The 25,309-nt window shown below is 37.9% G+C and overlaps 1 protein-coding gene across 1 annotated transcript in view; it reads right to left on the reverse strand.

Annotated features, from left to right (window-relative positions):
• Positions 1–751: 751 nt before the first annotated feature.
• The window catches only part of LOC131149063 (auxin response factor 6-like), a 57,541-nt gene continuing 32,983 nt past the window's right edge, over positions 752–25,309 (reverse strand). Inside the window, exons 10-14 of the mRNA XM_058099130.1 lie at positions 21,706–21,781; positions 21,438–21,585; positions 20,143–21,317; positions 2,107–2,297; positions 752–1,283 (exon numbers count right to left, since the gene is read on the reverse strand). Of these exons, the coding sequence (XP_057955113.1) occupies positions 1,169–1,283; positions 2,107–2,297; positions 20,143–21,317; positions 21,438–21,585; positions 21,706–21,781 (1,705 nt within the window). The 3' untranslated portion in view covers positions 752–1,168. The remainder of the gene's footprint in view (positions 1,284–2,106; positions 2,298–20,142; positions 21,318–21,437; positions 21,586–21,705; positions 21,782–25,309) is intronic.

Below are 25,309 nucleotides of genomic sequence, written 5' to 3' on the forward strand. Positions count from 1 at the left end.
TGTGCTACAAGATGAGCCAAAAAAATTTTCCCAAGGACAACCCCAAGCCGTAGCGCTCATGGACTAGGCCTCATAAAGAAGAATCTCCCACTAAAAAATCACACAACATTATTTCATAACAGGATATCACCCAAATCAAACACAACTAGGTTCCACAAAGCCCAACATGAACAACCAAAGACTCCATTTTATAAAACCCTAGGGGTCTTGGGAGTAGAATTGTATCACACTTCATTACAAGGGACCTTCACATGGGGCAAAAGATCCCAAGCACAAAGAAAACCCAATTCTCACAATGAGTTCAGCGGGTCAAGCTCTCCACCCTAAAAAACTACTGAATGACAAAGGGATTCAGTCACAATCCACAGAGATTTATAACTTCCTGCATAATTAAATGGATTCTCCACCATGCCGCAATTCTCGCGAGATGAAATGGGCTCAATCATATAAAACATTTCAGCAATTCCAAAATATCGGAGGCAAAGCGTCCCGTGACAGCCAGAAAAAAAAAAAAAAAAAAAAAAAAAAGGCCTCTCAACTCCTTAAAGCAATGCACTCAAAAACGAAAAACAATAAATAAATAATAAAAACGTACGCTTCTAGTCCCCAAAGTGTCTTCTTGCAAGGCATTTGATGACAATTAAAAACGTTTCACAAACTAAATCTGCTCCAATTCTAGATTGCATCATTGCAAGTAAACCCCAAACAAATTGAGCTTTAGTTCCATATATTTAGCATGCAGAAATCGATGAACAATTCAACAATTTTAATAGAAAATAAATTACTTGGTGAGCCAAATACATAGTTGGCATCCCAGTCGAAGTACTGGAAGCTAGTCTACATGTAAATTATGAGATTGCAAGTTGACAGCTATTACGGTAAAGTCACTACTACCAGGTAGGTGCTGCTCCTAATATTATGATAAATCTCAAAACATTTCTTGTCACACTTTACACTAATGAACTGAGATGCAAGCTTTAAATACCGGCATGCCCACACCACGAATGGCGAGGGCAGAAAAAATGCTAACAACTCAAGAAAACAGTATGGGCACTGCAACAGAAGACACATTTCAGCAGCCACTTTTCCCATTCCCAAGTCATTCCCCTAGTGGTCGGGAGATGTCACAAATGCAACCCATCACTCAGATATTCCGAGATCTGTCTACTCACATAGGCATTGATCTCGGGCCAGAATTTGTCAATTCAAGACCTTCCTTGCCCATTTGTTGAACTTCAAGTGGAGAAAGTATCTTAATATACCATACGTTGTTAACAAATTCCCTGCAAAAAAACATATCAGAACTCCGTATGAAATGATCAGTGCCCAAGGATAATTGAAACGGCATAGAGAATAAAATAAAGCATAGCCATTCAGTTTTTGAAGCTGGCTAAAATATTAATGCAAATAACTACAATCAGAACATAATGATTTTGTTTAAATGATCTTTTACGGACTCTCAATGATGGTACACATTGGCATCTTTTCAAATCTTCCAAACCATGTTGCATTTCATGAAGATTCAGTGTGTTCGAACTGGAATTGTGTCATTAACTCCATATTCTGGTCTGAAATACAGAACATGTTGCCCCGCACTTTCCATTCAACGCACACCACATTATATTGGTCACCAATTAGATCCCAAAGACGTAGATTTCTAATAAAGGCAACCATGGGAAATAAGGCACATACTGAAGGCTTAGAGAATTTAGTGGACTGAAGGTCTAGCATTTTTTGGTAGAAGTGTCACATTGCTCATACAAGTTTTTTATCCAGAACAGTAAATGAAGGCTATTTACAATTAGTGAACTCATCGTGCAGGCAGGAAAAATATGATACCACAACAGGTTATGCATGAAGTAAACTGTAACAAAAATCGCAATGCAATGCATGCCAGCCCTAGAGCAGTAACTTTAACAAGTCCTCTGTTTGTAATTTGCATACTCAGAAACAGATCATCCATCTTGTAACACATACAATTTTCAAAGTTGTGATCATTAAGTGAAAACAGTAAGATGAAGACATTGAAATGCCATGAAATGCTCGGGTGCACTTTAAGGAAATTACAAGCATCAAAGGAACATTTACAAATAGTAGGATACTTACGGCCAAGGGTCGTCACCGAGGAGAAGGGCGTCATTCTCCCGGTCAACAAATACAAGCTGCCAGCCTGATCTCTGAGGGTCCTCCAACTGGCCTTCAAGGCCAAACATGCGAGCAAGTTCACTGCGCAGCTCATTATAGCTGCTAAACTTGGAAATGTCCAGTGACCTTCCAAAGGACCCTGACTTATGAACCTGTCAAAATGAGATCAAACAATATAAGTGACCATAAAAAATACACCAACCATAACTGAACAAGGGAATGAAAGACATAGCAATAGAAGAAGCCAGGAGGTGAGCAAAAATGCAAAACCAAATACAAATGACTCATTCAGCAGTAAAACACAGAAATGCATAGAGAAATTATCCTTCATAATAAAGAAGGGAAGAAGCTAAACGAGTAACCATGGGCTGTGACCAGATGGAAATCCTCTGAGAAGTTTGCATACCTCCAGCACAAAAATAGATTATATATGCTTTTAAATCCAAAAAGCAACTCACTAGGCTAAATGTAAGGGTCATTTCAACAGAGAGCATGTTGCTCACACCCCCTTGGTCCCCTTTGCATGAATATGTACACACACACACACACGCACACAAACAAACAGAAACAGGCACACAACTTAAAAAATTTTAAGGGAACAATTTTGAGTACATATGTTTAAATTCTTCAATTTCTAGATTATCAACTCTATAAATATATAATTATCAAATAGTAATATTCAGATAATTTCTAGTTCAGTTTTTATGTTTTAAACAATTTTATAATTCATTTTATAAATTAAAGTACCAATAATCGATGTTAATATAGATAAATTATACAATTTACCTCTGCAATGCATAAACAAGCCGATAATTCTTTTTACAAATTAAAATACCAATAATTGAGGCTAATGCAAACATGTTATATAATGTATCTATGCAACACACATAACAGATTCTTTGCAATAACTAAAATACAATATTTAGAACAGATATTACCAATGAATTCTGTTTTTTCTTTTTATATTTACATCTTTAGAATAAGGTTAACTAATATGCAGCCAATTCTTAAATATAATTTTTTAAATTTTGTCATATCAAAATTCAAGTCATGGAAACAATCTCTCCAGGTGTAGAGGTTAGACTTCATATATAATGCCCATCCTAGACCCCTGATGGTGTGGGATTTTCATGCACTGGATGTTACATTCACATTTTTTATACAACTGATGAGTTGCCCTATTTTATGCAAACCTGCAATGTAGTAATCTAGTGTAGTCAATATTTTTCAACAATTTGACAATTCTTTCTTGTAATTAGACTTATTTTGACTTTGGTATAACTAATATCTATCAACAATAGATATCCTATTTTATTAAAATCAAAATGTTAAAAGATAAAGGTTAAATAGTATGCAAAAAAATTATACAAGACCCTAATTATTGACATCAAAAAATCAAGTGAAGTTAGGATTAAATTATTATTATTTTTATTACAAAGGAAATCATTGATAGAACAGGAATGTACAAGCAGGAGAGTAAGCCATCTCCTTCCAAAACTCTAGGTTACCCCAGAAAAATAACAAAAATGAAAAACCAAAAAGAACACGGGAAACAACCCAAAAATATCAGCAGGCCCCATCATTTCAACAAGAAAATCCAATCACGCTGAACATCTGAAAAGTGCATCCCCCAGAAGTTCTTGTTGAGATTTTGATTAAATGAATTACCTAAATTGAAGATAAGCCTCATCATCTATTTATAATACAAATCAAATACAATCTAATGACCATAATACCCTTACTAACTCTCACTAATTAACATACTAACACACTTAATAAGAATACTTACAGACTAAAATAACCTTTAACATTCCCCCTCAAGCTAGGAGCATAGCTGGAGCATAGATATCATATGCTCCGAGCTTGTTACAAATAAATTTAACACGAACGTCCCCCAAAGCTTCGGTAAACAAATTAGCAAGCTGCACATTGGGCTTCACATAAGTAGTAGTAATGAGCTTCTCCACAAGGTTTTCCCCGGACAAAATGGCAATCAACTTCAATGTGTTTTGTTCACTCATAAAAGGCTAAGTTGGAGGCAATATGAAGAACAGTGTGCTTATCATACATCAACTCCATAGATTGAGAATATGAAAAACACAATTCTTCCAACATGTTCTTCAACCAAACAAGTTCACAAGTAGTGTCAGTCATAGCTCTATACTCTAATTCACCACTTGACTTGACCACCATAGTTTGTTTCTTACTTCCAAGAAACCAAACAACCAACCAAAGAAACAGTATCCGATTGTGGATCTTCGGTCAGAAGGAAACTCAGCCCAATATGCATTTGTATATCCCTAAACATAAGTGTGACCCTAATCTCAATATAAAAAACCTCTCCAAGGTGCACCTTTGAGATATCTCAAGATGCGAACTACTTCGTCCTACTGGCTTGTCCTCAAAGAATCCATAAATTGACCCTTAACACTTGTTGCAAAAGATATGTCCAGCCAAGAGACTGTGCAATAATTCAACTTTCAAACAAGTCTCCGATTTAGGCAACAAATCACCCATATTCGACAAACACCCATATTCGACACTAACTTGCTGTTAGGATCCATTGGTGTATCAACCGGTTTGGATTCCAACAATCCAACCTCATCCAGTAGATCAAGAACATGCTTCCTCTATGACAAAAAAAATTCCCATACAAGATCTAGATACTTCTATAACCAAGAAGCATTTCAACAGTCTCAAACCTTTAGTTTGAAACTTAGTCTATAATAACAATTTCATCATCACGACATCACCTATAACAACAATATCATCCATATACATAATAAAAAGGATCCTACCCTATGAAGTATGATGATAAAACACAAAGTGATCCACTACACACCATTAAAGGCCAAACTCAAGTACTACAGCACGAAATCAACCAAACCATGCTCTAGGAGATTGCTTTAAATCATACAATATCTTCTTGAGCTGACACATCAAGCCTGACTCCCATTGGGCAACGAACCCAGGTGGTTGCTCCATATAGACCTCCTCAGGATCACCATGCAAGAAGGCATTCTTCACATGTAATTGATGCAGAGGCTAGTGGCAAGTGGTAGGCAAGGAGATGAATAGACGTATTGATGTAAGTTTGGCAACCAAAGAAAAAGTGCTTGGAATAATCCAAACCATACACCTGAGTATACCCCTTCACAACAAGAGGTGCCTTCAGGTGAGCCACAAAATGATCAAGGTTAACTTTCGCAATGTATAACCAATGACAACCAACCACAAACTTGTCAATAGGAATAGATACCAAGTCCCAATTATCAGTCATATAAAGCATTCATCCCTATAGCCATGACATTCCTCCGCCCAAAGTGGGCTAAGGCTTCCAAAATGGATTTAGGAAGGCATCAAATGATAGAGCAGTAAAATAATAATAATAATAATAATAGGAGGGTAATAAGAAGTCATAGAAAACATAGTTGCAAATGGGATCTTGTGTACATGTACATTTACCTTTCTGGACAGCAATGGGAGGATCGACATCATGGAAAATATGATCATCAGACGAGGAAACCACGAAGGCATGGAAGTAGAAGCTAGAGGGGACTCTCTTCCTTGGAGCCGCCCTTGTGAATACACCTGCAAATTAGAATGATCGGGCGATAAGGACTCAAGCTAAATGGATACATAGGTGGTTGATTGGGCAAAGACAACAAATTAGAGTCCGGAAGATTAGGTAGAGGAAGGGACTCTTTGAGACTAGGAGCACTCAGGGGGCAAGTGTTTAGTAAGTGTAGAATAAAAGAAGGTAACATCTACAGAAACAAAGAAGCAACACAGTGTAGGACTATAACAACAATACCCCTTGAGTATATCAGTAGCCAAAAAGACACATCTTATAGCACAAGGATCCAACTTATCCACCCTAAGAGTTAGTTTATGAACAAAGGACACACTCAAATATACGAGGTATAGAGAATAAATATGAATTAGGAAAGAGAATGGAATAGGGAATTTTACCACTAAGAACTGAGGATGGTATCATGTTGATAAGATAGCAAGCAGTAAGTACATCACTCTGGAACACCTTCGGTACATGCATTTGATAAAGTTAGGTGCAAGCGATTTCAAGGATATGTCTATTTTTCCTCTTAGCAACCCCATTTTATTGAGAAGTCTGGACACAGGATAATTGATGAACAATACGAAATTGAGTCACATAGGTAGTGAATTGAGTATTAAAATACTCTTTAGCATTATCACTCTAAATTATTTGAACTGGAAAACCAAATTGAGTCTTCATTTTAGAACAAAAGGCACAAAATATATGAAATAATTCATAACAATCTTTTATTAAATATAACCAAGTCATCCCTGAATAATCATCCATAAAGGTTACAAAGTCCCGGAAACCCAACTTGGCACAACTCTACTAGGACCCTAAACATCATAATGGACTAACATATAAGGGCTTGCAGCCCGTTTATTGACTCAAGAAGCAAAAGGGACAAGATGATGCTTTCCCAACTAACCAAACTCACAATCAAGACTAGACACAAAACTCAAATCAAGAATTAGAAGCTTCAATTTTTCCACCAAAGGATGACCAAAGTGACAATGAATTTGGAGAGTGGCAGCAGCAGTGCAGGCAGTAGAAGGAGATAGCAACTCAAAGTGATAAAGTCGACCAGCTTCACATCCTCTGCCATTTGACTTCCTCGTCTTCAACTAAATAATCATAGAATCAGGGAAGAAGGTTACTGAAAAATTCATGGATTTGGTAATCTTGCTAATGGACATAAGATTGAAAGGAAGCTTAAGAATATACAAAACCGAAGGAAGAGAAATAGAAGAAGTGGGATTTACAATCCCGATTCCCATTACAGCAATGGAGGATCCATTAGCAAGAGTAACACAAGATAAATTTGTACGATACTGAAGAGTAGAGAAAAAAATTAGGCATACATGTGATATGATCAGTGGCAGCGTAGTCTATAGCCTAACAACTAGGATGAGAAGTATTGAATGACAAGCATGTCGTGGGATTACCTATTTGGGCAAGAGATGCAATGGGAAGAGAAGCTTGTTGATATGATTAATACTGTTGGAACTTGGAATACTCTTCCTCTGACATGGATACAGTATGTTGCCTTCCACTTGGCCCCAAGGTTTGGAGTCAGTGGTGGCTACATTGGCAACACGTGAAGGTCTACCATGGAGATCCCAACACTTGTCAATAGTAAGATTATCTCATCCACAATGAGCACACTTGCAAGGAGTGCCTCTACCTCATCCATCTCTACCACCACAACCACTAGAGTTACCTCGATAACTTCTGTGATTGTTTGGTAGAGAACTAGAATCATCCTGTGCGGCAAAGGTTGTCCTCTCATAGCCAGATGCAAGGGCAAGAGAATGTGTACTAAAAGAAGTACGTAGGACACGAGAATAAACATCGGCAAATTATGGCACCTCTGAAGTACTAAGTATCTGAGACCAGAATGCCTCAAACTCGGATTTCAAGCTTGCTAGAAACCCGAAGACTTGTCATATGCTCCCTCCACTTCTGCATCTCACGAACGTCAGTGATTATAGATTGCACGACGTTAAATTCCTCATGATAACGTACATCTTTCCAAAATAATCTGCAATGCTCCTGTCTCCCTATTGTAACTGAAAGTACACCTGGGATAAATCATACATATGTGCAATGTTATTAGAGTACAGAAACTTGGCATAATCCCAAATCTCCTTGCATGTATCTAGATGCATGCACATCTATGCAGTGTGGGGCTCCATTGAATTCCACATAAGGGAAACAATCAAGGCATCTTCCTGAATCCACACTTCAAATTTTCCTAATCCTACTAAATAAACCCAAACAACCTTAGACCACTGAATATAGTTCTTTCTATCGAACTTTTCAGTTGTTATCTACAGCAGCGATGTTGGATAATGAAAACTAATCAGGACACCCATAAACCAGCAGCCACACCAATGTCAAACAAGAAGAACAATCAAAACTAATCATGACAACCACAAACGACGTGAAACACCGAAACAACCACGAATGAGGTGAACCACCTACAAACTGATACAGCACTGCCACAGCCTCACAAATCAACTTATGAACACTGCTGTTGCTCCAAGAAACTCACAAAAAACCTTTACCAACACTGAACAACAACTAACAGAGTACCACAAGTTCATGGCCAAAAAAGGTTGGATCTTTGAGCAAAAAACATGCCCAACAGCTTGATGATATGGTCTAGGAAAGGAATCAGAACATGGAAAAAAAAACTCAGAAAGAGGTGGCCAGAATCTCTCTCACATGCAAGCGGTGTCGGGACTGCTGGCAGTTGAACAGCACATGGGGACCTTTCAGTGGTGGGATTTTGTAGGGTTATGTTTCATAGGGTTCTGTTTTTGGCTATATGGTTGGTTGAAATAATGAAGGGCTGAGGTGGTTCTTAGTAGGGCAGCGGCGGAAGGGTGTTTTCTGATAACGGTTGAGTTTGATAGGGTTTAGGTTGGATCACACTTTGATACCATGACGAGATTTTGATTAAATGAATGGCCTAGCGTGAAGATAGGTCTCTCCCTCTATTTATAATACAAATCAAATACATTCTAGTGACCATAATACCCTTACTAACTCTCACTAATTAACATACTACATAATAATATTTAAAGACTAAAATAACCATTAACAATTTCGATTACCCACACACCAAAGAGAAGCCAAATGTTGAATCTTCTCCCAAACCAGCAAAAGAGACAACCTTTTCCCTGTAAAAATGTGTGCGTTTTGTTCCATGCACAAGCCCAAATATGCAGCAAACAAGGCACAATTCCATAACTACTTACCCTCTTTCCTACCAAAACCAACAAAATGAATTGCCAAAAACTGCTCCACTGTCTTTGGACAAACCCAGCATTCCCCAAAATAATTAAATAGCTTGTTCCAATCCTTTGGGCAAAGTCACAATGTGAGAAAAGATGTGAAGCAGTTTCAGAACAATTAAAACAAAGCACACATACATCTGGAGATAGAACCTTGAATGGTCTTCTAGTCTGTAACAAGTTATTGATGTTGATCCTATTAAGCACAACCAGCCAGGGATAAGCTTCGACTTTAAAGGGAACTATGGCCTCCCAGATAGTTTTATGGAGAGGAAAGAAAAACTAGAGCTAGAAAAGAACTCAAAAAATAATTTGCAGGAATACAACCCCAAAGGATCCAGGGACAAAGAACGGCTATCGGCTTCCAAAGAGACTCGACAATTATTCAACAAGACTAACAAGGAGGATAGCTTTTCCATCTCCAATCATTCAAGGGTCTCCTAAAATGAAAATCCCAAGAAGATATAGGACCACCTGGCTCCACAATGAAAGAAGAAATAGATCCATTGTGTTCTTGGCTCAAGTGAAATAGGCGAGGAAAAGAGATAGAAAAAACAGCATTCCCCAACCATAGGTCTTTCCAAAAACGAATGTTGTGGCCCCTGCACAATATAAATTTAGGAGGGGAATAAAGACAGATAAATCTAAGAGATGGCTTTCCACAAACTTTCCATTGAACGTCTAAGACCTGAATTGGTATCCCACCCATTCCCATCAATTCCAAATTTACTTTTTATAACTTTATGCCACAAGGAAGAGGCCTCTAAAGGAAACCGCCAAAGCCATTTGGCCAAGAGAGACGTGTTTTTAGGCACCAAATAAACAAGACCCAAGCCACCCTCCGATTTAGCCATACAAGCCACCCTTCCCCCCACACCCACCCCCCCCAAACCCAACTCGGCAAATGATGCCTAACACCCCTCACCAAAGGAAATCTCTCATGATTCTCTCGATCTTACTAGCCACCCCTATAGGAATTTTGAAAATATACCAAAAAATTTAGTGAGATACTAGAAAGAAAAGCTTGGATGAGAGTAATCCTACCTCTTAAAGGGGGGAAAAAAAATCATCCTTCCAATCATCTAATTGCCTAGACACTCTCTCGACAAGAAGTTCTCAAAAACTAGCAGATCTAGGATTACCCCCCAAAGGCACTCCTAGATAGGATAACGGCCAATCCAAAGCAATGCAACCTACGAGGCTAATACCCTACCATGCTCCTCCGAAAAATTAATAGTGGCAATACTGCTCTTCCCTAAGTTGATCTTAAGCCCTAAAACCCTTTCAAAAATATGAAGAAGCCCCAGAATATTTGAAAAGGATGACCTATGATCCTCTAAGAAGAAGATAGTATCATTAGCAAACTGAAGATGCAAAATCATTACCTCCTCCCTCCCTACTTGCAAGCCTTTCACTAAACCTCTAACCACAGCTCTATCAACCATCCTACTCAAGGAATCTTACAACTAAGACAAACAAAAAAGGGGAGAGAGGGTCTCCCTGTCTAAGCCCCTTCGTAGCTCTAAAGCTCCCCTTTTCACTAATGCCCAGTAAAACACATCAGACATACACCCTTTCATACACCTCCGCCATCTCTCCAAAAAACTTCTTCATTAAAAGTCTTATCCAAGAAATTCCAACTCACCCTATAGTAGATTATCAGTGATAGGCATTCAGTTATATTTTGTAAGGGACGCTTAAAAAAAAAAAAAAAAAAATAGGCTGCATAAAATAAGCATGTTTAGGATATTTGAATAAATTTAGCGTAGCATTGTCTATCCTATGGCAGTGAAAATTGCAAAACATTAAAACATTAAATTGAAGATGAGGAAAGTTGAGTTTAGTACATACCTCGTATAGGTAAAAACCAAAACTCAACAAAAAAAAAAAAAAAACACACACACCCACACACAAAAACACAAAAAATGTAACACAAGATTTGGCATTCAATAAGGATCTATTTAAAATTATATTATTTTTATTAATCGTCTTATTAAACGCGAATTAAGCGAAGTTTGATATGGATAAGATTAAATTTTACTTTTTTGTACACAATTTAATTTTTTTTCTATGAACAATATTAAAGCGAGTAAATGTCACTACAGAACATGCTAAATTCTCTCAAGAGTTGTTTGTAATCATATATTTTGCCCTTAAGTCATTGGATCAAAATTATAAAGAGGGAAATGCATTTTCTTTTGGTTTAAGCAAGTGATTTTAAAATGTAAAATTTTTAGTAACAAAATCTTTAGATGGATGTTGTTAGTGTCCTCCATCTTCACACCATTTTATCAAAATCTTGTGTAAAATTAGGCCTTTTTTATTTGATATTCCTGTGGAAGAAAGTTTTATTTTATGAGCAATCCATAAATATGATATTTATAATAGCATCATTGCCTAAGGTAGGCCCAAATAAGAGTATTTTTATATAAACAAATTTAGAAAAGATTTTTATCAATTATAATATTATACTAAAGGTAGGCCCAAATAAGAGTATTTTTGCATAACAGGTCCAGTGTCATAACTATGGATCGGTAAAAGTATCCCATGCTTGTACAGAGTTCAGATGTGTGCGAGTTCACCAAGTTCATATTCAAGAATGGCAGTTGGCTGTATTCTCTATCTAAGCCTCAGTGCTCTTTGATTTCATGGGGATAAAAGAAAAATAATAATTGCATTCGAAAGGAGGAGAATGTTTTTTCTTGGCATGACATTTGGTGTGGCAAGTGCCTGCTCAGCAAAAAATACCCTTCTATCTTCAGGCTGGCTTGTGAAAAAGATGCCCTTACTAGCCAATACCTTGAACTCACTAATCATGAGATATTCTGGAATATTCCCCTGCCAATACCTTGAACTTGCTAATGTGTTCTATTGAGAAATTGATAATTTGAAATAATTCTACACCAGCCTTTATAAAATCCAACACCAAAACAAGCCAAGCGAACCTTGAATGAAGATGAGAGTTTTATGTTCAGATCCTACAATAAACATCTCATTTCTCCGACAGAAAACAGCAGCAAATTCCCTTGGAAACTCATTTGTAAAAATACAGCACCCACATAGGTTGCTTTCTTCGCATGGGTGGCAAATCTCAGAAAATTTCTTACTGTTAACAACGTCCAGAAAAAGGGCTTAAATCTCGTTAATGGGAGCTACTAGTTGAGTGCATTCTCTTCTATTGCTCCTGGACTAGAAATTTTTGGAACTTGCCTATTCCCCTGATCAAGCAGAAGTGGTCACTGCTAAAACTGTGGAGGGTGAGCTATGGGCTTGGCAAGGTATACACTCCAGTAAGGAAGAAGGCTCCTTCCCTCATCCCCCTGGCCTTTTTTTGGTTGGTGTAGAGGGAAAGAAAATGGAGAGCTTTTGAGGATTAGCTTTGCCTCTTGTGTTGTCAAGGATCGTTGGTTAACTATGGTATCTAATTGGCATAGTGGGATGGTTGCAAGGAATATTAATGTAATCCTTGATTGTTTTTACACCCTAGAGTGAGGGGATGTTAGTTATACTTATATAGTTGTACTTTCACTGTAATTGGGTGGCATCCCATTGATGCCATTCAATAAAATTCTTTTGCTAATAATAATAATAATTGTTAGAAGAAAATAGGTTATTTTCGCAATTATGTTATGTGAGTGGGGTTTACTGTCCTAAATCTTTTTTATTCTTATTAATATACAAGACAGCAGACCTGGAGCTGTACATAAGGCTCCAGGAAAATTGCAAAATTTTTTTTTAACTCCTCTTCATCTCTAACCTCAAGTGCTGCATTTTCTTCCTTCAATCTTCAATTTATTTCAGATTTACAACAAGGTATCAGAGCCAAGTTCTCTCTTCTTCCTCAGCTCCTCTCCTTTTTTTCTCCCTTGTCAACCCTTAAAAAGTAGAGAACTTATTTTTTTCCTAATTTGACAGTAATTTGGGGTTTCTTTTCTTTCTCCTCTCAGCCGTAAGCCACTCTTCTGGGTGTTGTGCTGCTCGTGGTAGCTCATTCATATACAGAAGGGACCCTACTATTCTTGCAGACTGCTGTTGCTGTTCTAATGTTTCATGCTGCTATGATGTAGTTTCTGTTTTCATGCATGCCTATGCTTCTAGCTGCTGCCAAGTTGGTTGTGGAGTCTACTTTTTATGTGTTTGTCGTGCTTCATTGTGATCTGCCTTGTTCTGTGCGGTCAAAATGTGCTCTTCTCTGCTCTGTGTGCTCAAAGCCAACTTTGACAGGATGAGTAAGTATTTATGTTTGTAATTCCTCCTAAGATACTGTAACATCAGTTCTGTGATCGTAGCTTCCTGAGAGTTCTGGAACTTCTAAGATCTACAGTGTTGTACAATGTCTGGGTGTGAGTGCAGTTCTGTGTGAGGGTGTGCTGCCTGATTTTGCAGAGTTGCTGTGTTATTCATTCCTGATATTGGTGTGTGCTGATTGTAGTGTATAGGGAGCAGTTTTGATGGCCTCTACACATAACTTACATGTCATAGCCATCAAATTGGTTGGATCTATCAACTAAAATGACTCATGCTTTCGACCTATATAAGAGGTTTTTCAAATATGACCAAGAAGATAGGCTCACTTTGAGTACTATAGAACTTTGAAGGGTATGTGGGAGGAACACAACATCTAGCAACCAGTTAGCTCAGATGATTACGAGGCAAGCGGCGGAGTTTTTGACTAACATATTTTTGTACGGGTTGAGTCCTGAGCTCAACCCATTCGTGATCAAATTCTTGCCAATGAATCTATACCATCCATGAATGAAGCATATGCTATAATCTAATGTATATCAAAGACAGCTCTCGGTCTATTTTCTCAAGCTTCTTCCATGTTATAGTTCAACCATGCTTAGTACTGCCTCCAATGGTGGTAAGGGAAGCATTGAGGATGAGGACGTGGTTTGTCGTGGCAAAGGATGTGTATCAATATGAGGAGTTCATTGTGGCAATTCATGCATTTGCACACATTACAAAGGAAAACCATACTGTTGATCACTAATGGAATCTCCATGGAAACCAACTTGGGCCAATAAGCCTCTTGCCGAGGGTGATTCCACTGTTCAAACTTCAAGCGCACTTGGTCACTCCATTGGGGAGTTGTGCACATCATCTACTATGTCCTAGGAGAGGTATAGCAATATTTCCCACATGATCCAACAACTCCAAACTCAAATCTTCCTACATCTAATACTTCTGTGGCCCATTCAATTACAGCGGCGCTTCTTGCCTCTTCTCCTCTTCACCCTGGGTTATTTGATTCTAGCACCTCCTCCGTAGTCCTAATTTATATTAGTCCTTGAAACCCACTACTTTACTCTTGCTGATGGTTAAGTTACACCATTTTCTAGTCATGGCAGCATTCTTCCATTTCCTTCTATGCCTCTTTCAATTGTGTTATATGTGCCTAAATTTTCCTCAAACCTGTTACCAGTTAGTCAATTAACTGAATCTCATAACCGTTATGTAACTTTCTTTCCTTCTCATAGCATGTTATTCAAGATCTCTAGACAAAGAAAAGCATTGATGACAAGCTTGAGAAGACAGCTTGTACTATTTTGATGGTGGTGGTAGTAGATCTAGTTCTTGTACTTCCTCATTTATAACCATGGTGTTTCTCTTGCTCAGTGCCACGCTAATTTGAGTCATTTCTCTCTTCAAAAACTATAACAAGATTTTCCCATGTTCAAGTCTATTTCTCATTTTGAGTGTTCAGCATGTCAGTTGGGAAAGCATGTTTGGACATCTTTTCCATCTTGAACAGAGTCTTGTACTAAATCATTATTTTCTATTATTCGGATATTGTGATGAATTTTTTAATCTATTTACTCAATTCTACCAGGAAATAAAACCCAGTTTGGCATGAGTATTCAATCAGATAATGGAGCAGCTAAAACAAAAAAAAGACATTTACTTGGCATAGCAGGGTCTCTAATATGCATGTTCCTAAAAACTTTTAAAATGATGCTCTTCTTACAGCCAATTTTCTTCATGCCCTCCAATGTTCTAGGAGGACAAATTCTCCTCCATTGTGTACCCAGAAACATCCATGTTTTGTATTGTGCCTCATGCCTTTGGGTCCACATATTTTGTTCATGTTCCACATATTGGTTGGGACAAGTTCTTTCCTTGTGCTATTAAATGTGTCTTTGTAGGGTACTCAAGAACTCAAAGAGTTTACAGACATTATGGACTTGTCCCTCATGCTATTAAATGTGTCTTTGTAGGGTACTCAAGAACTCAAAGAGTTTGCCAACGTAATGATCCCCACACTCGCAGGAAATATAATAGTGTAGATGCCACCTTTTTTTAGGGGACATCTTATTTTTTTAGTGTAGGGTCCTCCTTGGATGAATCTATTTTGAGTCCATCAATCAATGATAATCCCCCCTCATGTGTTGATCCTCCTATCCCCACTGTCATCCCTCCCAACAAATCTTCTACTCTTCCAAATTGAACAACTACTAACCTAGTGAAACAATTGAAGATTTATGAATGAAGTAAAGCAAGCACAAACATTACTATCATGCAGCCACCTCTTCAAACCATCACTATTTCGAATTTTGGATCTGGAGATCCCAGTGTAACTTGGATCCGCCATGCTCATCAGAAAGTTATTCAAACATGTATTCAGCAAACCTTAGTTGCTTATCCTATTGCTCATTATGTTTCAGTTCTTCACCTTCCTAGTCCTACGTGTTCTTTTGCCTTGACCATTTTCTCTGTTTCTACCCTTTCTTACATGTTGAAGCCCTTGCTAACCCTAGGTGGAAGCATGCAATGGATGTAGAAATAATGCCTTGACCAATTGGGGGACATCTGACTTGGATCTACTTCCTGGTAAGGAGTTGGTTAGGTGTCGTTGGGTCTAAACCATCAAATATCTTCTGTGGAACGACTTAAGACTCAATTGATTGCCAAGGGGTACACCCAAACATATGGCATTAATTATTTTGAGATCCCACTCTCCTGTTTCTCAACTAAATTCTGTTGTATTGATCTCAGTGGCAGTTAATTTTGATTGGTCCTTTTACCAGTTGGATGTGAAGAATTCCTTTTTTATGGAAATTTTTAGGAAGAGGTATACATGTACCAAAAACCTAGATATGTTGCCAAGGGGGAGGATGGTAAAGTATGTACATTGCATAAGGCTATTTATGATCTTAAGCAACCTCCTCGAACCTAGTTTGACAAGTTTAGTGTGGCGGTCTTTACATTTGGCTTTATCCAGTACTAATCTAATTATTCGATCTTTGTCCACAAAACGAACAAGAATACGGTACATCTAGTATGATTATGTTGATATCATTATCACTGGCAAAATGGGATTGTAGATGTTGAACAGTGGCTTCAAGAAAAACTTTAAATCAAGGACTTTATTTCTTGGTATTTAGATTGTATGGTGTAGAAAAGGATTGAGTCTATCTCAGCAAAAATATATGCTGGACTTGCTAAGTGAGGCTGGTTTGCTAGTCTGAGTGTGAAATTGTCCATGGATGTTAACTGTTCTTTGATAATAAATGTCGATATAAGCAGTTGGTTGGCAAATTGATCTACTTGATGGTCACAAGACTTCAAGTATCTTTTGCAGTGGGCGTGAGTCAGTTTATGGAAAATCCCAAACAACCAAATTGGGATGCTATTTGTAGGATTTGACGATACCTCAAAGGCTCTCCCAACAACGGTTTGATATATATATGTAGTAAAAACTATGGGATCATGGGTAACTCTGACGCAAATTGCGTTGACTCTATTGATGATCGAAGGTCCACTACAATGTATTTGTAAAAGGTATTCTGGTTACCCGACATAGCAAGAAACAAACTACTATAAAGAGATTTAGTGCTGAAGCAGAATCCCAAGCTATGGCTCATATTGTGAGTGAATTTATGTGGCTGAAGTTTCTTATGTTAGAGATGGGACTCTTGATTAGGGGTGTACAAAATTTACTGAAAAATCAAAAACCGGACTGAAATATATTTCGGTTTGGTCTTTTAGTTTACAGTTTCAATTTCAGCTTTGAGAAAAAGAAATTTGGTTTTGGTTTTGGTTCTGGCCCAAAACCAAGCCAAAAAAATTGAAAACTGACTTAACAAATTAGATATTGTGTAATTATATATGATACAATGGTTAAAGGCTGTTGGCAGTCATATTCATGCTTAGTTAATGTTTTAATCTCAAATCATAATGCTTAGTGCCCTTGTTTTATAGCACAAAAATATAACAACAGCTTTTTATCTGATGATCTCTAGGAGAAATAGGCAGCCTGGGTGGCATTATATACACATGGAGAGTCTGCCCAACTCGTAGATTGTCAATGTGGAACAACTAAAAATAGCTTGCTCACTGCTCAGTGCTGTTGAGCTGTTTGACTAAAGCAGAAAGGCTGTGCTAATGCCGCTGCCCCACCTCCCAAAAATTCCATCTCACTGTCTCGCATTGATTATGGAAGGGAAAGGAATGTTTCCCTTTCCTATAAATACAAATACCCTGCTCAGCTTTCACAACTCTGCCCACATCATGGGCTTGTGTTGTACACCCATTTAAGGCCAACGACCCTTGTTACTAGTATTTTTTCGACCGCCCCTTCTGCAAGATTCAAAATACAGTCTCAAATTTTAAAAACCAAAGTTTAACCAAACCAAATCTGCAGTTTGATTTTTTTAATTAACCACGGTTTATGGTTCAATTTCAGTTCATGAAATCTTAAAACCTTCATTTTGGTTTGGTGTTCGATTTTGCCAGTAACCAAACCGAATTAAACTGATTACCCCCCTACTCTCGATAATGAAGCCAATAAATACGTTTCATGATAATCAAGCGATTCAAGCTGCCATTTATATCGCTGGCAATCTAGTATTTCATGACAGCACAAAGCACATTGAAGTTGACTCTCATTTTGTGAGGGATGTTGTGTAAAAGAAGACGTGAGGACTCTGTGAAATCTATAGATCAATTAGGTAATGTTTTCATAGAACCTTTATTTAAGCCTGTCCTGTCTAATGGTTGTAACAAGCCAGGATTAGGTGATATTTATACACCTCTAGCTTAAGGGGAAATGTTGAAATATAATATGTTATTAGGTAATTATTTTATACTCATTAATATATAAGAGGGCAGACATGGAGCTGTAAGTAAGGCTCCAGGAGAACCGCCAACTGTTTTTTTCCCCCTCTACTCCTCTTTTCTTCATCTCTAACCCAAAGTGCTGTATTTTCTTCTTTGATTCTTCAATTTATTTCAGATTTACAACAACAATAGTAATAGAAGAAGAAGAGGAACATGACAATGACTGTAGGGAAGAAGCTTCAACTGGGGCAACAATGATTCGCTTTCTCTCTCTCAAAAAATCCTTTCTACTATTTAATTAAATAGATTAAGACTTAAGCAATCAGGGAAAGGATGCAAATAAAGGGAAGCTTTATCAACAAAAAGATTTGATTAGGTGGGATAATGGTGAAGGGTTTATTTAGGAGTTGAACTGACCATTGCCTTCAATTACTGTTAATAGTACTGTGTAACTGTACTCAAGGCTGCTCATAAGCACAGTAGAAAAATCATAGTACTGAAGTGTAAGCACTGTTCATGATTTCTGTACAATAACTGTTTGCAAAGGTGTTTTGGGGTTTCTTATTTCACTGAGTCTTATTTTGGGTCTTTATTTTTTCATTATTCCTGGATTTTTATTTTGTTTCATTTAGTTCATTTCACGTGATCAAGATCACGGCCTTAAATTTCCACGAAATTGTCTAAATTTCCATCCCTCGAAATCAAAATGGCAGTCTATTTCCATCTTGCATAATTTCCGTCGAAATCTCAATGAATCATCCAAAATTTATTGAAAACTCAAAATTTTAGCAAAACTTGTTGAAATTTTAACTACACAATGAAATTTCCTCAAAATTAAAATGTGAGATTTAGTAGTGAAGTGAAATTTCTCTCTTAATTTATTTTATTTATTTTTATCAAAACAAATATTATTACAAGTTCTTTGAAATTATATGAAAAAATATACTTACAGCAACATTTTATTTAACCATTCATGTCTAAATTATCATTATTTGTATAATAAATAACATTTAAATTATTTATGAATTTCATTTGTATTAACTGAATATGTTTAATGTACATCATCTTACAAATATGTTTGATACACATACTATATTACAACTTTTCCACCTCATACACAACTTTAACTTGCAATATATTAGTTCTAAAACATACATTATTATGTCTATTAACTATTTCGGAAGTTTCAGTAAATATTCCATGTTTTATTATTGATTTCCGTTATTTTTTCAAATCTAAATTGAAATTGACATCAAAATTTCTGTACTTTTAGAGCTCCTAAATTTGAGTTGAAATCGAAATTTAAGACCTTGATCAAGATTAGCTTAGTTTCAACGGTCAATCGATTAATGTTGAGATTTAAGCTACCAAGAGGAATATATATAACCTCTGAACTAATTTTCTCTTGATATCTAATGAAAATATGCCTACATTTATTGTAAAACGTTCAAACCTAGAAACTAAGAGACTCTTCTTTCCTACGAGTGATTCCTAAAACCTACTAGGGTGATGCTAATAGCTTTTCTCTATATTCACTGTTATTTTCATTAATAACCCCCAAATCTGGTTTGAGTCCCTAATTTTCTAGCCTAATTCACCTATTCCCCAATTTCTTCCACAAACCATATCCTGAATCAATTTGCCCTAATTTCCTCTATTTGCCCTGCATCAAAAACAGTGGGGCTAATAATAACATGGAGCAGGACGAAATGGAGGAGCCGGTTGGGAGCTTGGATGCAATTGTTGGAGAGAGAGAGGGATAAGGTGCAGTTTTGTTTTACTTACTCATATGAAGATCACATGATCTCATGGACATTGAGCAATTTAGCTGCATTTGTTAGAAGTTCAGGGAACTATTTGCTCAAAGTAATGATTCGTGAAGTAAAATGCATCATCATGGATTAACTGTGCAGTAAAAAGACTGATTTATATCAATTTCAGGTTTTATTGAAAAACTCTCTAGGTACAATCCTTCCAAATAAACAATGCACAACATGTCAAGATTGGTGATCCAACTAGACAATTCATAGAACCACAGAAACTAAAGACAAAATAGCATAAAACAATTCCAAAGTTATTCACCTTCACAAAGGTTTCAGTTGGTGGGTTTACTTGGTCCACATTTTCAGAAGACTGCAAGAAACCTGATTCGTCAATGCAACTGGATGTTGTCATGTCCGAATGAAGCGGAAAGTCGGTGCTCGTAGCACTCGTAAAATGTGATGATGCAAATGGAATAGAAAACGATTCATTCTCACTGCCCACACTTCTCAGACTGGGCGCCCCGTTTTGAAGCATGAGAGATGAGTCTATATTAACACCAAACAAAAGATTGCTTTGTGGATCAGCAGCACCTTGGTATGCGGGGTACCCTCTACCAGGAAATGGGGCCAGCAAAGTAGCAAGTTCAGATACATTTGACTGTGGTGTTCCCATCTGCTCAACAGGGGGCAGTACACATTGTGCATCTCCAGGAGGAAGCTGTGGTTCCATCGCAACTTGCTTTGGTAACAAAGCAGAAGAAGGAATCATAGGCTTGGTTCCATTCAAATTATTTGGGTAGGATGCTCCATCCTGGGAAAATGATCCAATAAGGCTCTGCATGGGAGAAACATCAGTTGTGGTTATAGAGTTCCCAACAGAATCATGGAAGGAATGTGGTTGGCATGAGGAAACAATAGTCTGCAAAGATGGAGATTGCAACTGAGTGGCTGATGAAAATTGAGATAGAGAAGAGATTGCATTAGGGATATGTTGCTGATTAGCTAATTGTGAATGTAGTTGTTGGGATTGTTGAAATTGCTGCCGCTGTTGATGCGGTTGTTGCTGCTGATCATTGTATGAATGATGATGCTGCAACTGTTGCTGCAGAAGCTGAGACTGGGCCTGAGCCCGAGTGGAAACAGGATTTTGTTGGATGCTTTGAAGGAAGGTGTGTTGAGATTGGGACTGCTGCAAAATCTGCCGCTGAATAAGAGCAGCAGCCCCACTTGAGACATTTTGAGGTTGCTGAAACTGCAGAACAGATTGAGGTGCACATTTGGAAGGATCCACAGCCCTCATTTCTTGAAATGCAGCAGCTGCCATTGCTTGGTACATGTCAGGCTGTAGACCTATCATGGAAGCGTCAAGCCTGGGCTGCATCCAGGGTGTGACACCAAACCCTTGGAAATTTATAGACTGAAGGCCCTGATCTCCAACATCTCCACGAAGCCATGTCAGCGGAGAATTAAGGCTCATATCACCATCCTTGAGGGCTGAATTAGACAAATTAGGCAGATGAGGAAAACTGCTTGATATTTAAAATTTGAATTTCATATGTAACTTAAAAATAAGAAATGTGTGTTTCCCAGCCTTGTAGCAATTCACAAGCATACCATGAAAAGAGGGTATCCCAGATGGCCATGGTCGCTTCAGTCTGAGGGGGAATGGAGATGGGTACATTGGAAATGTTGTTAATGGTTCAATTTCCCACAAAGAAACTCTTGGCTGCCTCTCACCAGCAGTGGATTCATCCCAACCAACCTGCATCAGTAAGCGAAAACTTACACGATTAAGTTTCACATTTTACAATTAAACCAGAAAATTATAAGCAGCAGGTTAGCAAAATTTGATGATGCAAATCACTAAATGTGTTCAACCAACCTTAACTGAGCGCCAGTGTGAGTTTGGCCAGCGAACAGGATCCAAATCACTAATTCCAGTTATTGTTCCCATGTACCTGGTCATGCAATTATTAGTGTAAGCAAAATGTATTAAATTTACAAGTACCACTCCTTATGAGTTTTAATTGAAATATTAGAGGAAAAGGATAGAGCATAAATGTAATCCAAAACTTCTGCGCACAACATCAGAATGCAGACTTGGTTTTACCCAAGGAAAAAAAAAATCTTATGTAAGGTAAGGCTGCGTACTATAGACCCATTGTGGTCCACCCCTTCCCCAAACCCCGCATACGCGGGAGCTTTGTGCACCGGGCTGCCCTTTTTCAACAAAAATGCAGAAACTCAAACAGTGTTTGAGAATATATATGACCAAGTTAGGCATGATGTGAGTGGGAAAAAGGTATGCTGCTTAATCAAGAACAATGTTAGCTCAAATGTGGATAGATGAAGAATACAGAAAGGTACTTGGGGCAATGCTTAGTCTGAATGAGGAATAGTGGGGCCAGGCCTGTACAACTTAAATAGAGTTTTTAATTAGAAGTTAGAATGTAACAAATACTTATAAATGCTATATGAACAAATTCACAACCATAGAAAATGAAGCAGAAGCAGTAAGCAAATATAAAAGCAAATGAGAGTCACATAGTAAACTGCAAAGCAACACAAATCATCATTCACACCTACATTGGCAAGATGTGCTTAGCGAGGGAGGCAAGTAGGCTATGTTTACAATAGCTAGTTGGTTTTATAATGACTAATGAACATTCACCCTCTCCTAAAGAGCTTTCTATGCTATTCTCATTTTATAATTACTCCATTTACACCAAGGTATTATCCTACTCCAAAAATAAAACTTACACTACTATTTATGTGATGGTTATCCAGCTCATGCCCACAAGATAAGCGGTCACAAGCAAGCATAATGCCCTAAACAAGCTTTGCTTGCAAAAATGAGTCATGCAGTAAATTGTAAAGAAGCCCCAATTCATTATTCACACCTCTATAGACAACATGTGTTTAGCAACGGAGGCGCACACTTGCAAAATCTAGCAAGTTTTGCAATGATAGATGAACACTCATCCTCTCCTAAAGAGTTGTCTACGTTATTCTATATTTGGCACTCGGAAACATCAAAGTCATACTTTCCTTTTTGACTAAGGCATTATCCTAATCAAAGAATGAAACCTACACTACTATTTATATGACGGTTACCCATCCCAAGCTGTCACGCACCGACTATTTCACACCTTTGTGAAAGGACCATGCGGCGCTAGCTAAAGCACTCTTGTTTAGCTAACCAGCCTATCGTTTACCACAATTGATCCACGAAAAACTTTCATTATCATTCAATCAAATACCAACGGAAGCAATAAGCAATTATGAAAGCGACGGAGGTAAGTAGGCTAAACAAGTTGACAATATCTAGTGAGTTTTACAAGTTGATGAACACTCACCCTCCCCTAAAGAGCTTTCTATGCAATTCTCACTCTGGCACCAGGAAACATCAAAGTGACCAAAGAGACATACTACCTTATTTGGCATAGAGAGAAACTGTTACAAAAAAATAAACCTACACTAGTATTTACATGATGAAAACCCATCCCAAACACAAGAGACAAGCAGTCACAGGCAAGCATAATGCCCTGAACAAGCTCGGCTCATGACGCTCCCCCACCTATGCGATCAACGTCCTCGTAGACTTTGACGCTAGGTAAACTTCTATTTTTCCCACGAATGGTTGCATATCTTCCGGAGAAATCCAACTGATTTCTTCATCGCCAAGGTCTTTCCACTTCACTAAGAACTCTCGCCGCTTCTTTCTTGAGGATGTGAACTCTCTGTCTGCAAGGATATCTTCAACTTCACGTCTGTCAGGTTGCAGTGTGTTCAATTATGCTCTGGTTGATTGAATTCTACTTGGATTTTTGGTGTCGGCATTGAACGGCTTGAGACAACTAACGTGAAACGCAAGATGCACTTTCATCCAAGTCAGAGGGTTGATTCTATAAGAGGCCTTCCCGACTTTGGCCAAAATGGGGACTGGTCCTTCATATTTGCGAAGTAGTCTCCTATCTCGTCCTCGCAGTGACCTTATCTGTTCAAGATTGAGCTTAACAAGCACCAAGCCACCTACATTGAAGTGTTGTGGTCTTCTCCCCTGATCTGCCCACTTCTTCATCCGCTTAGAAGCTTCCTCCAAATAGGCTCGGGCAATCTCTGCATTTTGTCTCCATTCTATGGTGAAGATGTACGTCGTGGGACTCTTTCCTCTATATGGCTCGTCCAGTGTGTGAGGTAACAACGGCTGCTAGCTTGAAACAAGATCAAAAGGGCTCTTGGTTGTTGAGCTCCTTTATGCATTGAAACAAAACTGAGCCACATTAAGTAGTTGCACCCAATTCTTCTGGTTGGCGTTGACGTAATGGCGCTAGTACTCTTCCTGTAGCCCATTGAATCTCTCCGTTTGTCCGTCTATATGTGGATGGTAACTCAAAGAGAATTCAAGTTGTGAACCCGAGGATTCTAAAAAAATCTGTCTAGAAGTTGCCGGTAAATCTTGAGTCTCAATCACTAACAATATCTTGGGAAACACCCCAATACTTAACAATATTCATAAAGAACATTGTGTCATGTCCTATGCCGAACAGTACTTTGGTGTGGGTATAAACGTACCAACAACAACAACAACAAAACCAAACCTTAGTCCCACTAAGTGGGGTCGCCTATATGAATCCTTTTCCGCCAATTTATGTGATCATGGACCATTTCTTTTGATAAATTCAAGGATATTAAATCCTTACTCACTATCTCCTCCCAAGTTATTTTAGGTCTACCCCTACCCCTTCTACTGCCTCCCATAGTAACTAAGTCACTCGTCCTCACAGGTGCACTATGTGGCCTACGTTGCAAGTGTTCATACCATCTGAGTCGTCCCTCCTTTATCTTATCTTCTATAAGTGCTACACCTAACTTACCACGAATATGTTCATTCCTTAATTTATCTTGCAATGTTTACCACTCATCCATCTAAGCATTCTCATCTCAGCAACTTTTACTTTTTGGATATTATGTTTCTTTGTCGCCCAACATTCCGATCCATATAGCATAACTGGTCTTATAGCTGTCCTATAAAATTTCCCTTTCAATTTTAAGGGTATTCTACGATCACATGGCACACTTGAAGCACTTCTCCATTTTACCCAACCTACTTTAACTCTATGCATTACATCATCTTCAATTTCTCCTTCAGCTTACATAATATAGAACCAAGGTATCGAAATCTACAAGTGCTATTTATTTCTTCATCATCAAGTTTAACTTTGTCTCTAATATTCCTCCTATCATTACTAAACTTACATTTCATATATTCTATTTTATTTCTACTTATCCTAAAGCCTCTTGATTCCAAAGCTTCTCTCCATAATTCTAACTCAGCCTCTACTCCATCCCTAGTTTCGTCAATTAATACAATATCATCTGCAAACAACATACACCATGGAACCTCCTTTTGAATACTCTTAGTCAATTGGTCCATCACTAAAGCAAAAAGACAAGGACTCAAAGCAGATCCTTGATGTACACCT

This window comes from Malania oleifera, chromosome 2, assembly GCF_029873635.1.
Source record: "Malania oleifera isolate guangnan ecotype guangnan chromosome 2, ASM2987363v1, whole genome shotgun sequence".
NCBI classification, from domain to species: Eukaryota; Viridiplantae; Streptophyta; class Magnoliopsida; order Santalales; family Ximeniaceae; genus Malania; species Malania oleifera.